General features: G+C 43.9%; 1 protein-coding gene across 6 annotated transcripts in view; it reads right to left on the bottom strand.

The window, feature by feature from the left end:
• Nucleotides 1-13971, bottom strand: part of LOC132570576 (histone-arginine methyltransferase CARM1-like) — a 98354-nt gene extending 84383 nt beyond the window's left edge. For 2 of the 6 annotated variants that reach the window (XM_060237398.1, XM_060237399.1), the window contains exon 1: nucleotides 13419-13890. In XM_060237398.1, coding sequence (XP_060093381.1) covers nucleotides 13419-13581 — 163 coding nt within the window. In that variant the 5' untranslated portion in view covers nucleotides 13582-13890. Of the gene's footprint in view, nucleotides 1-13418 lie in introns of all 6 variants that reach the window. The other 4 variants (XM_060237395.1, XM_060237394.1, XM_060237393.1 and 1 more) reach the window with 3 other exon arrangements.
• Between the last annotated feature and the right edge of the window lie 607 nt (nucleotides 13972-14578).

The raw sequence follows: 14578 nt of genomic DNA, 5'->3' as shown, positions 1-14578 counted from the left end.
CTTAGTTGCTCTGAAAGGAAAGCAAAACAAACCGAGGGACTGTGTTGATAACCCTTCCCATGAAGTACTTCCTGCTCAACTTTAAAGGCGCGCGCACACACACACACTTTGCAATGGACCTGTTTGCAGGTTTCTAAACCTGCTCAAGGTCTAGAGCTGCATGGTGGCTGTGGGGGTGGGGCTTCCCCTGCCGGCCAGCTGGTTGGGGGCGGGGGGAAGCCTGTAAAACCGGGGGATCCTTCGCTGGAACCTGGGGATTGGGAAGCCTAACTAGCACATTTGGGAAGCCTAGACTAGAACCCTTCCCACACACAATTTTCTGTGGTATGAGCAGGGATTATTCTACAGAAGAATGTACAGAAGATTTTATATAAGAAAGATCATAGGAGTTTGCAATTGCAGTATGAAGCAGTATGAAGTGTGCTTACACACAAAAGCTCATGCCTTGAATAAAATTTTGTTGGTCTTAAAGGTACCGCTGGACTCCAACTTTGTTCTGCTGCATCAGACCAACATGATTGCCCATCTGAATCTGTCACAGATAACAGTTTACTACCCCAGGAACTAATGCAGAAGTCCCCAACATGGTGCCCATGAACATCATGACGCTCAGTGATGCCTGCCAAATGTTTTTAGAAAGTAGGTGGGCCAGGTGGGGCCTTCAATTGGCTACTGGAGATTTTACTGGTTGTATAGATTTTTTTAAAGGTTGCTTTGGTAGCAATTGGTAACTCAGCACAAGAATAATCATTGTATGATTGGTGATAAGCTGCAGTAGCCATTTTATAGCTGTCTTTACCTTCTGCAGCAGCTCTTTTGTGGCCATTGTTTTGTGGCTTTATCCACCATGCTATGTCAGAATTCCAAAAATGGCTGAAGCTTCAGAAAGCCTGGGGACTCCTGAACTACTCTACTCTATATTCTGAATGTCAACCCCTGCTTGAAATGAAAAACAGGTTTGCCAACTCTGTTAGAGCTACACTTTACACTGAAAAATAAAATGTAAGGCTGCTTCCAAGCAGAGAGGACACAAAAAAAGATTAGCATAAAGCAGGTTTGGCAAAGAAGCTTGAAAACATAATATATAAATATTATGTAAATATAAATTCTGTATTGTTGCAATTTGAAAACATCTAGAATTCTGTTTAAAATATGTTACCTGGTAAGATATGAAACAAGAGCATTAGTAAATAAATGTTTAATAAATATACTGAAATGGTAGACGTATGCATACAACAGCAATGCAACAATTTTTATAACCACAAGAATAATTTGCAGTCACAGAATACGTTATTAAAAGACTTGTGCTCTTACCATATGTTTTTATTGGCACTAAATGCTGAAGTTCACATATAATAAAAAATCTTAATACAAGAATCCTGAGGAACCAGTTATGCATAACTTTGCTTTCTCAGCTCATGACTCAATGAAAACTTTCTACCCCTTTACTGAAAGTTTGTCTAGATAGTGGTTGTTTACTTAGAAACAATTATCTGCAAGATCTCTAGCTCTGTAAATATATTTAACTACCAAGAGGAACCATCAATATGTTTTCTACCTGGTCCCATTAGGCTTCCCAACCCCCCCCCCGCCCTGCCGGGGGACCCCTGAATTAGCAGCCTAATCCCCCGCTATCTAAAAATCTGATAGAGGGGGTGGGGGGTGGGGTGGAACGGCATCGTGTCTCTTTCCGTGCCTGGCTTCAGGCTTCTCCCTTCCTCTGGCTCACAAAGACCCACCCACCGCCGGCCTGCTATTCGCCCCAGTCCGGCTTCCCTTCGCAAGGTGCATGCTGGGACTTGTAGTCCTTGCATACTCTCATGTCTGCTGAGCATTATTCTCTATGTGGAGATTGATTCCCATAGGGTATAATGGGGAATTGATCTGGAGGTTTCGGGGGCTCTGGGGGAGCTGTTTTTTGAGGTAGAGGCACCAAATTTTCAGTATCGTATCTAGTGACTCTCCCCAAAGTATCTCCCAAGTTTCAAAACGATTGGGCCAGGGGGTCCCATTCTATGAGCCCCAAAAGAAGGTGCCCCTATCCTTCATGATTTCCTATGGAAGGAAGACATTTAAAAAGGTGTGCGGTTCCTTTAAATGTGATGGCCAGAACTCCCTTGGAGTTCAATTATGCTTGTCACACCCCTGTTCCTGGCTCCGCCCTGATGTCTCCTGGCTCCACCCCCAAAGTCCCCAGATATTTCTTGAATTGGACTTGGCAACCCTAGGTCCCATCTATGGACAGATCTTTCTACAAACCTTAGAAAACCCCCAAGTTCTCAGAAAAACCTGAAATCTTAAACAAATGGGGGTTAACTTAGAGTTGTCAGCCTCTAGGTGGGGACTGGAGATCTCCCACTTTAACAACTGATCTCCAGCTAGCAGAGATCAGATGCCCCAGAGAAAATGGCTGCTTAGAAGCATGGACTCTATGGCATTGGACCATGTGCAGGCCTCTCCCCTTCCCAAATCCCACCTTCTCCTGGATTTACACCCCCCATCCCCCAGGGCTCCAGGTATTTTCCAACACAGACCTGGCAACCTTAGGTTAACTCCCCTAAATGACAGAAGCAGTAGGGTTGCCAAGTCCCCCTTGGCCTCCGGCAGGGACTTTTTTCGCGTGTGCAATGTGCGCATGGTGTGAAGATGTCAAGTGAAGTCATCGCTCTGGTGATGCCATGTGCCGACTGCTCTAGGCATTTCCAAGAAAACTCTATGGTTTCCCTGAATGCTCTAGCAATTTGTTAGGGTAAAACAAATCTAGAGCACACACACAAAAGAAAAAAAGTCTTCTAGTGTGTCATTAACTTGAAATCATACTGTGCCCATAACTGGTGCAGTCAGAATCTATCCAAAAGCCACCTGCACATGCTTCATACTTCTGTTATCTGGATAAATGGAGAAAAACTGGTTGATAGTTGACAATATAAACACATCTCCTGTCACTTTTTCCAGATAGGGTTACTAAATAAAATAAACTGCCTGTCAGAATTTCTGAGTGAGCCTGTGGAAAGCTCAACATGTCAGTTTGTTCCCTGCCCATACAAGTTCATCTGGCATCATAAAATAGATTAGTTGCTCTGAAGGTCAAAAAATAGAAAGTCTGAGTAATACTTCAAGCCTTTTTCAAATGACAAAAATGGAATTTCTTTCTTAGCACTACAGCAACGCCAGTCAGAATCTAGTCACAATGGTACCTTAATTTATTTCCATGTTGTATTTTAAGATAGTTATTAAGAGGAGGGAGAGGGAGGCTGGGGAATGCAGGCAAAGGAGGGAATTGCCTAAGGGGAGGGAGGGAAGGCCGAATTCAGCACCCTAGGCAAATGCCTCATTTGCTTAGTGGGCAAACCAGTCCTGTCTAGAGGGCACCTTTGAACATACTGCCATACAGCATTACATTTCAGGTGTGTTAGATGCCTTTCAGGGGCCCTGGGGGTGCTATGAGTTGCTTATGACTTGATGGCGCACACATATACAAGATGCCATCCCAACCACCAGAAGCTGTTGCTAAATTAGACATGCAGCAAATGAACGTTAACCTTATAAGCAAACAGCATGTATTATACTCAGAAATAATGTGGCTAAAGGTGCCAGATGTTGTGACTGTGCCTCACGATCTCTAAAAACATTTATTTATTATATTCTACCCTTCCCCTTGAACAGGCTCAGGGTGGATTACAACAGTCAAACCGTTAAAATTGTTACATTACGACCAATAAAATCAATACATTAAAACAATCAAACCTCCTGGTTGCACACCACACAATCTCTACAAACAAATGGGAGTTTTGTGGCAGACACAGAGGAGTTTTTTGGAAGACTCACAGATGTGGAAACCATTCCCAGAAAGCACATTTGAAGACACTGGTTTAATCAAAGGTATTGGCAGCAGCCACAGAACTGGACATACTAGCCTAGCCTATCTAAATCCACCCTTTCTTCAGGAAAGTCAAGATGGTATACATTATTAATTGTGGGGCAGTTGGCCCCTTTCCCGGAACATGACGACTTAGCAATGGTGATCCATGCTACGGTCACCTCAAGAATAGATCATTGTAATGCTCTCTACTTGGGGCTACCCTTGACTCTGACTCAGAAACTACAGTTAGTGCAGAACACTGTGGCACGGCTGTTAATGGTGCTCCCTCAATGGAAGCACATTTAGCCTGGGCTGAAAGAGCTGCACTGGCTACCTATTGTGTTCCAAGTGCATTTCAAGGTGTTGGTATTGACCTTTAAAGCCCTTCATGGTCAGGAGCCTGCCTATCTATGGAACCGCCTTTCTCCACATGTTCCACAGAGAGCACTGTGTTCAGGGACACAAAATCTACTGTCTATCCCCGGACCAAAGGAGGCCAAACTATGCTCCACACGGGCTAGGGCCTTCTCAGTGGCAGCACCAGAAATGTGGAATGCTCTCCCAGAGGCCATAAGGGTCCTTGCGGGATCTCTCTACATTCCGCAGGGCCTGTAAAACTGAACTGTTCCGAAAGGCCTTCAATATCTAACCGGGAGAAGACTGCCACTCCACATCATTATAGAGTTACGATACCATATGATCACTATCAGGAAAGAAAAACCTGCCTAAATTGAAGTGGCACAGCACCACAGAATGGTTTTAATTGTAACTGTATTTTATTGATTTTAAATTGTAAATATAAATGCCTGTTAGCTGCTCTGAGTCCACTTGCAAAGAGGGCGGGATAGAAATTTAAGGAAATAAATAAATTATACTGTTTCATTTCATCTTTGCAAACCTGTGAAATAGGTTACTGCTTCCTAAATGACTAGGAGTTTGAACCTGGGTCTCCCCATTCCTTCCCAATATTCTATTACACCACACTGGCTGCCTGAGCTAGAGTAGCCAACCCTTGGCTGCCAACCCACGGGATGTTTGGGGGAAGGTGGGACTAGGCATTTTATAATTAGAAATGGCACCTTCCCTCCCATTTTTTTCCTTCAGATGAACCAGTAGGCAGCTAGGGGTTGGGAGGTTTCACTACTTGGTTTCCCTATGCTGGTCTAATGATTCTGGACCAATGGAGCACATTCATTTTTCCTATTCCACTCCAATCACAGCTCAAACAGTTTTTGCAGAGTTTTGTGTAGTGCTGTTAAATGGGAAGCTTTACTATTCTGAAAACAAATATAGCTATGCATAAATTCAACTGATGGTTTGTATGGTGAGGTGCTAGAATATAGTGAAGGACATCAGCCCCAAAATAAGTTTAAAGAGCACATAAGCTTTTAACAAAGCCTTCCTTCACAGAATGCCCATGACTGTAGTGGTTCCTCAGTGGAATAGTTAAGAGTGGTTCTGTAGTTAGAGTGGTTCCTCAGTGGAATAAGGTTACTTGTGAGATGGTGAGCTCTCCTTCTTTGTGGTATCCATAAAGATTGACCATTATCTATAATCAATTATTTTATAATCATCTTCCTCATTTTCATTTATCTTTCCTTGTGCTCTAGAACTCTGTTATCAAAATAACAACTTATGTTTAATGACTCCATATCCAGTTTTTCCCCATAGGGTGGCCAGACCGTCCCGGGAGCCCGGGAATGTCCCGGTTCTGGCCACCCAATCCCGCCTCCCGGGCTGCCTATACCGGGACCATTAAAGGTCCCGGTTTAGCCAGCCCCGGAGGCGGTGGGCCGCAGGCGCCGGCGGGGAAGGCGGGGAGTGAGGGAGGGAGCGTCCCTTCGGCGTGCCGCTGCGCCGGCCCCCTGGGCCCCACAACGATGGGACCGATGCCACAGGGACGGGCTCGAAACACTCTATAACCCCTCAAAAGAACAGCAGTCTAGCTCGCTTCCCCCGAGCCCTGCCGCCATAAGCCTCAAGGGGGCTCATTTTGCGGCATCTCCCGGCGGGAGGGTGGCACACACATATCAAATGAAAGAGGGGGCGCAGGGCTATCAGAAACAGCCGGCGGAGGGAGTCGGGAGACCACCCCACTGGGGGATCCACACCCCGAAAGTGATGAAGGTGGCGCAGATAGAGCCAACAGAGCAAACAGGACAAAATAAATAGGCTGCATTATGCAGCACAGTTGAGAAAGTGCCTTATCCCATATACTGATGAAGTATATACAGGATTTCAGAACAAAATTGTTTCCGGCGGTGATATTTGGGGGATTTTTGGGGATGTCACAGGAAGTGCTGTGAAGTCACTTCCTGTTTCCGGCAGTGGCATTTGGGGGAAATGATGTCATTTGGGGGAAATGATGTCACAGGAAGTGATGTCACTTCCCATTTCCGGCAGGTGACGCGGGGAAATGATGTCACAGGAAGTGATGTCACTTCCTGTTTCCGGTGGTGGCGTGACATCACCGGAAGTGACGTCACTTCCTGTTTCCGGCGGCGCGCACACTTCGCGCGCGCGCGCACCTACCTCCCCCCCCCAACGTGTCCCTGGCTGGCCTTCAGACATTATGGTCACCCTACCATAGAATCATAGAGTTGGAATATACCTTCAGGATCGTCTAGTCCAGCCTCCTGCACAATACAGGAAATTCACAAATATCTCTCTCCTCACACCCCCCCAGTGACACCTCCTCCATGCCCAGAAGATGGTTAAAAAAAATAACAACAACAAAACCCTTTAGGATCCCTGCCCAAACTGGCCTAGAGAAAAACTGCTGCCTGTCCCCATAGTGGCAAATAGCATTTCCCTGGGCATGTAAGAAAAGGCTATGAGAACTAAACACTGATGCAACCCTTCCTGCCTTCCTTCTCATTATCCATCTAAGTTCAAAGAATCAGCATTGCTGTCAGATGGCCATTTAGCCTTTCACTGAAAACCGCAAAAGCAGAGCCCACCACCTCACAAGGAACCCTACTCCACTGAGGAACCACTCTAACTCCCTAGTTGAAAGCTCTTTTGATTTAGTTTCAACCCATTGGTTCTGATCTGACCTTCTGGGGCAACAGAAAACAATACTGCACCATCCCCTAAATGACAGTCCTTAAAGTACCTGAAGATGGTGATCATATCACCTCTCAGCTGTCTCCTCTGTAGGCTAAAAATACCCAGATCCTTCAACCTTTCCTCATAGGAACTGGTCTCCAGGCCCCTCTCACCATCTTCATTGCCTTCCTCTGGACACAATCCAGCTTGTCTGTATCTTTCTTAAACTGAACACAATATTCTAGGTGAGGTTTAACCAGAGCAGAGTAAAGTGATACCTTCACTTTGTGTGATCTGGACACTATACTTCAGTTGATACAGCCCAAAATTGCTACTAAATCACCCAGCTGACTCATGTTCAGAGTATACATGGTCCACAAAGATCCCTAGATCCTCTTCGCACAGACAAATCTCCCCCACCCTATAATTATGCATTTGATTTTTCCTACTTAAACGCAGAACTTTACATTTTTCCCTGTTAAAATGCATTTTATTTGATTTAGGCCAGTTTTCCAGCCTGTCAAGATCATCCTATATCCTGTCTCTTTCTTCTGCTGTATATGCAATATCTCAAAATTTAATATCATCTGCAAATTTAATAAGCATTCCCTCTATTCCTTCATCCAAATCATTTATAAGAATGTTGAACAAAACAGGTCCCAGCACAGATCCTTGAGGCACTCCACTTGTCACTCCTCTCCAAGAGGATGAGAAACCATTCACAAGTACTCTTTGGGTGTGATCTGTCAACCAATTACAGATCCACCTAACACATGAATATCCATGGAATAAACCTTAATCAGATGTGTAAACCTGTTTTAATAAAGGAATATTTTTATGATGGCCTTACCTCTCCTTTGCATACATCTCTCTTTGACATCTCTAACTTACATAAGATGCAGGGTGGAAGGGATCAAACAAGGGCCATAGCCAGGATTTCATGTTTGGTGGGACTCACAGCAGGATTGGTTGTTTGGAGGGGCTGTGGGGGGTCACCCGATTTGGTGGCCCTGGGCTCTCAGCACTGTAAGCTGCCTTGAGTTCCACAAGCTAATCCCCCTTTGCTTGGGCAGTCACAGCAGCTCCTTTCCCCCTCCCCTTTTTTATGTGTCCCTCTCTCAGAAAGACAGAGACCTCTTGAACTGAACTTGGGCACTTGGGAACTTCCTGGCTGTGGCGTCTCAAACTCAGTGGGGCTCGTGGAGCTCACTCTTAGCAGCCCCCCCGAACTGGATGGTAGGAGGGGTGCCACAGCTGTGGCACCTCCCGGGAGACCCTCAAGGGGTATTCCAATGGCAAGGGGCTTGACAGGAGTCTGCGAAATGGTGGTGGCTGGTCCCTGTTCCTCCTGTTTGCCCCCGATGATCCACTGTCACAGTCGCCATGATGGCAGTAAGAGATGAATGCCTGATTGCTTTCTTTAACAAGCTTCTACTTTATCCTACTTCTACCTTAAGCACTGAAATGCTATCGTAAAAGTAAGTATTTTCTTATATTTCTACCAATTAATGGATCTTCTGTGTTAATGCCCATTTGGACTGTTCAAAAAACAGGGAAGAAGAGGAGATTCCCCCCCCTTTTTTTTCTTCCCCTGCAGGATGCTTCAAAAAGACAAAGAACAAACTTAACAATTTGTAATAACTTAAATGGGATTGAATATGGACATTTGAATGGATTGAATATGGACATTTGAATGGATTTGGCTTACAACTAAACAAGCTAAAATGAGAACATTTTTCAATTTTAATACGGTCTGATTAAAAAGTTTGAAATATTTTTAAGAGAAATTTTTTTGACACTGAATGGGTTTGAAATGATCACAACTGGAATATAAGAGGAAAGGCCATGGCTGGAGGAGATTGGGAAAGATAGATTATCTGGGACTTTGTTGGTTTTTAACTTTGACTATTAGACGGAGTTATACTGCAGAGAAGATGGCAATTCAACTTGAAGCATTTTATAAAAAAGATATTATGGATACCATATCCTCCCTAAAGTAAGCAATCAGTTTGCTAGCAGAGTTAATACAGGACAAGGTGGAAATCTTTATTTTAAAACACAGCGAAATTGAAAATCTACTCGAGTGGAGCGAAGAAGGGATCCCAGTGATGTCTACAGAGATGAGAGAGGTGGATAAATATCCAGTGGGAAAGAAGTCGGAAAAAATCAAAATGGAGACATTGTGCATAGTTACAAAAAGGAGGCAGAAATCAAGCTTGATTATAATTTTTGCAGGAGGAAATGACAGTGTGGAGACTTCACTTCTTTTAATATAACAGATGCATATTCTAAAGAGAGAAAAGGCTGGCTACTTTAAGATCAAGTCCTGGAAAACTTTTAAAAAGAAGGGATTATAAACTGATGCTCTTTCTTGTAACTCATTATCATGGAATTAATAAAAGGGAACTGGTGTGTGGCTGTGAAACAGATTGAAAATGGCAAACAAGACTTCTAGAGACATGTAGCTTTGAAATTGCAAATGAGACTTTGATTTTTCTCTGCTGTCTGTTATTTTCATTTATAGATTGTATAGGCCATTTTTCTCTTCCTTAGAAATTCTTCACTCTTTTTATAAAGTTAAACGGAGCAATTTAACAGGGAGCCGGTTATAGAGAATGTATGATTTTAATAGATATAGTTTCCAAAAAAGTTTAATAAAGTTAAATATTTAAGTATTTAATCTAGATAAATGATTAATTTGGGTCAATTTATAATGAGGTAGACAACACAGGTATCTGAAAATTTTAAAGTTCTGCTCTTGGTTATTCTTTTAGAAATAGACTCTGTTGATACTGAAACAGAAAAAGTATTTGCTAGCTTTTATTTTGGTCTTGTGTTATTTTTATTGCCATTTCTTTTTTGGTTGGAAATAATTAAGATAGTACCAAGGATAAGAGATTATATTCATCTTCTCTGCTTATGATTATTGTTAGTATTGTTAAAGTTAGTACTTATCTTCAATATGGTTAAAACTAGCTAGTGGATTTTATTTTGTGGTTGACTTCTGGGCTCTCCTTATTTGTGGGTATTAAAGATGAATAGTTTAGTATCATATCATAAGTAATAATCAGTCAAAAATGTTTATAAGATAATAAGACTGTAAGATATATTGGTTGGATTGGATTAAAATTTAAGACTTGCAGGTAGAAAAAATTTAGTATTAGGTTTGAAAGGTAGAACTGTAACAACTATATTTACTGCTTCTCTTTTTCTGTTTTGTATTTTCACCAAGTTTTCCCATCTTTTTGCTTCTGTACCCCTGCACCATTCCTTTTCCTTTATATTGAAAATAAAAATGTAAAAACTGAACTTGGGCACTTGAAAAGCCAGCTATAAGACTCCCCCCTCCCACCCTTTGTTTTGCACACTGTATTAGGGAAGAGGGGAGAAAAAAGTGAAAAGACCAGCAGCAATGCTACTACTTGCTCAAAGTGGCGGTGAGCAAAGGGGGAAGATTGGGGGCCCTCCAGTGGACGGGCCATATAGTTAGAAGGAGGGTTTGAAAGGATGGGCCTTCCCCCCCAGCCCTGCAATGTAGGGATTTTTATAGGCACAGATATTAAGACACATTCCAGTTGCATTCTAGGTTCATTATCTGGCTTCCTACAAAATATTTATTTCTTAAAAAAAAGTGAAAATTATTTATTCATAAAAACTTTGCATGGAGAAGAGATAAAAAGCATCAGAGGCAGCATCCAGTGCAGCTCAGGGAAGCTGGAGGGGGGAGTGAATGTAAAATGACCCACAAATGCAAATAAAAGGGTCCCTTGGTAAAGAGCCAAAATGTGCTTTGCCAAAGATACCTAAAGTGACCAAATTAGCATTTCTGAAGGATATTTCAATTCCAGACTTACAGATCTTGTGGCTTTTACCATCCACGTGATGTTCCCTTAAGAGGAATCAACATCTCATCCATTGATGTATTGTTAAAGCAAAGACCCAATTTGTATGATTTTAAAAATCCCATGACACCTATGATTACAGGGCAAAAGGCTGGCTCTGACATCATAATAAATATTTACTTCCATTAAACAAATCATCATTATCATCATTCATTATCTGCAAGCTCAAGACAGTGGTAGTATATAGTATCAGTAGGATATTAAAGCAGATATTTTCGAAGGCTACTGAGAGATCTAGCAGGGTCACATTAATTCTGTCTAGTTTTCAATAGCGGTAATCAACCAAGGTGACTCAAGCAGTCTCTGTTCCAAATTCTCATCTGAAGGCAGACTGAAATAGATCCAGAAAAATCAGTGCCTTCTGAGACCCCTTGGTGCTGAGAGACAACAACCTACTCAAGCATCTTGCCCAAGAATGGAAGACTGGAGGCTGGCCAGAACTTGTCCAACATATTAAGGCTCAGGGATGGTTTTTTCAAAAGTTCCTCCTTGAGCATGAGCAGCAAAATTCCTGCACTCAAGGAAGCATTTACCACTCCCCTTACCCATTCAGCCATTCCCCTTTTGGCAGCTTTTATCAGCCAGGAATGGTAATAGTCAAGAATACAGGTCTCAAGATCAGCTATTTTAAATCTAATATACCTCCTTCCTCCTGAAAATGTTCTGAACATCTGTTCACATTTCTGTACTATTTTAACAGGATAAATAATGGCACAAAATATTTTAAAGCATTTTGGAAGTTCAATATACATTTAAAGAAGCAATTTCTTCTGTCTAGCATTATGCCCAAGCAGAATGCATTGACAAGACCACACACCACGAAAACTTGCAAACAGAATACTTGGAGCTTAAGCGTGGAGATACTCAATGATGGTGATAACAAGAGAAGCCTGCCTGCTATGTGAAACAGGAAGGAAGAGTGGCCTACAACAGCTGCAGCCATAGTTTGTGATGTAGAGGTTGCCAGTCACATGATCTGTGTCTCCAAACTCTGAAGACCCCATAAGACTGATTTTGGGACACACACCCCCCCACTGTGATCCCTAATCAATGGCTACGAGCTCACAGAGTAAGAACTTATATTTTATTATTTCCATCTTGGGGCCTGCTAACACTCATTTGCTCCATCAGCTGGCAACTGACAGAAGTCCACAGCAAAGAAACATAGCAAGACACAAAAACATAAGGTAGCCTTTTCCTGGACTGTACGTTTTAAGAAACCCCACAGAGGAGCAGTTTACACCCTGGTCTACCACCATAGTTCCCTGGCAGACAACCAGCTGACTAAGAGATCAAGGCACTATCCTAAGTGGATAATTCAACCTGCAACATACCTCAACTGACCTATAACAGACTACATTGCCTTCCCTGTTCTTGCCCTCCCCTTCTCACTCATTAGGCAAAATGAGGGCTACCCCACCAATAAGTGGGAAATCAAGCAAGCCACATTTATCCAAACACTGATGCTACTGTTCTGCTTGTTCAACTATAGTGCCTACATATTATGTAGCACATGCACATATTTAAAAATGATATGTAAGCAAGCAGCTGCATGACATCAATACAAATCCAAGCCTCAAATACAACAGACAAGCTGTTTTACACAGCACCTCAAAGCTCAGATGGAGATCATTCTTTTGTCAGAACTAAAACTCACAGAGATTAAGTTCTAGAGCAGAGTTCACAAGCTGAGGCTTGTGCTGAAACACATGTAATAGAGAAAAGAGCAAGGACTGATTAGAAGCTTTAATTAGTCACTGGTTTTTATCAGCTCATTCAAGCAGTCTACCCATGTGGAAAAAAAGAGTTTATGTATTGCCATGGCAGAAACATCCGGGATCAAAAGTTCCAAAACACACTCCCTTAATTGTGAAATATGGTACCACATATAATTGGTATTACCTATAAATTTTGAACATGTGCCGCCTTTCAACCCCAGTGACCAACCATTACAAAGGAAAGGATTCCTGGACAGGCTGTGTGCTTTGTACATTAACTTGAGCTTTGACACCTCTAATTTTAGAAAATTTCACCGTACTGCATAGAAGTCAGGACCTTCCGGTTTACAGTGGTTGTTGCACACTCAGGTTTTTGCTCTGTAAGGAACTGTGTACTATGTAGCACACACGCCCCCGACGAAAAAACAGCCAATGTGCATGCAAACTCATGCGACTATGCACGAGTATAACATAAATGTGTGTACACTGAAATCTTCAGAGCAGGATGTTCCTTACGTGTGAAAAAAACTCAATCGCCTACAGGCACATGTGCACAAGTCATGAGAGGACGGGGAGGTAGCCCGGCAAGAGAGCTTTTGAGAAAGGGGGGGGGGGGGGAGAAACCCTCCCCAACTTTATTTAAAACCGATGACCCCATCTTTTCTTCCACAGGGAACGCCAAGACGGGTCGCGAAGTATCAGCCAAGAAAGAATAAATTACAAAATGAAAACACTTCTCACAAAGCACACACACACAATATGAGCCAATAACTTTTGGCAACAAGCCTTCTCTCCCCCGCAGCCCGAGGCATCCTCCCAAACCCAACTGACGACCCACAGTCCGAACCTGCCCCCCCCCCCCCCCCGCGCCAGCTTCTGTACTCTTACCGTCTGTCACAGTCATATCGGCGACCTCCTCTCGCGGCAGCACCTCCAGCTGGAAAGCTTTCTGACTGGGGTTGGAGAGATGCAGCCCCTCCAGGAGCTGTTCCTCGCTGAGGAAAAGCAGCTTCACGCTGCACTGCAGAAGCCGAGGCGGTGGAGTAGCCATGGATTCCTCCCTTAGGCCAGCCAGCCAGCCAGCCAGCCGCGCACAGCTAGAGGCTTGATCCTTACGGCAGCGGCGGAGATGGCAGCAGCTCCTCCTCTGGCCTCCTTATCCCTCACGCGAGCAACTAGGGAAAGAACACACCGAGAGGAAAACGGCGGAGAGATTGGGAACGACGCAAATGCTGGCTGGGCTTCCCTGATAAAGAAAGCTCCCCATCTGAGACGCCTCCTAGCTCTTTCTGGCATTTGCAGCAAATCAGGCTCTTTTTTCTCCTACTCCCCTGTAAAAATCCCAGCAGCCAAGCACAATTTACAAACATAAAATGAGCGTAAGTGGCTGCCTACATGCTTCGGGCAAACACTGCTCTTAGCATTGTATGGAGTGACACCTGCTGGTCACCTTTAAAAACACATCTCATTTATGTAGGGGCTTTAAAAACGACGCCTAAAGAAGTGCACCCGGGTATTTTTATCCTCCTAACTGGTCGCCTACGCACTCACTCACTCACCAAATCTCTATACAGCACAGTCATTTGAGGTAGTTATTATAGTTGGCATGTCATCAATGTTGGACATGTTTGGTGGGACGGCAGCTGTAATTAGGGTTGCCATTATATGTTTTCCTGCCAGCAGAGCTGGATTAACAAGCCAAGAAGGCACTGGCCTATGGACCCCCATGCCTTTAGGGGCTCCAGGAAGGCTCGTAGCCAGAAAATTTCAAATGGAGAGGCCACAAAACTCTCAGATGGGGAGGCCCCCACTCTCTCCACCACCATTGCTCTGGTGGCCCTCGATCTCCCTGCAGCTCTGGCAGCCCTGCCCCCCTCTGCAGCGCCTCCCCCTCCCTCCAACCCATCTGGTGAAGGCCCACCCCTCCTTTCCCTTCCCTTTGCACTCCCTCCCCCCCCCCCAGCGTGCTGCCCGCTTGCCACCTTTGCCTCCTTCGCTGGCAGGGCAGGCACTCAGACTCTGAAATAATTTGTAGGGGAGCCACCTCA

This window comes from Heteronotia binoei, chromosome 4 (assembly GCF_032191835.1).
Source record: "Heteronotia binoei isolate CCM8104 ecotype False Entrance Well chromosome 4, APGP_CSIRO_Hbin_v1, whole genome shotgun sequence".
NCBI lineage: Eukaryota > Metazoa > Chordata > Lepidosauria > Squamata > Gekkonidae > Heteronotia > Heteronotia binoei.
The sequence above is the reverse complement of the archived record's forward strand: the minus strand, read 5'-3'. Positions and strand labels throughout refer to the sequence as shown.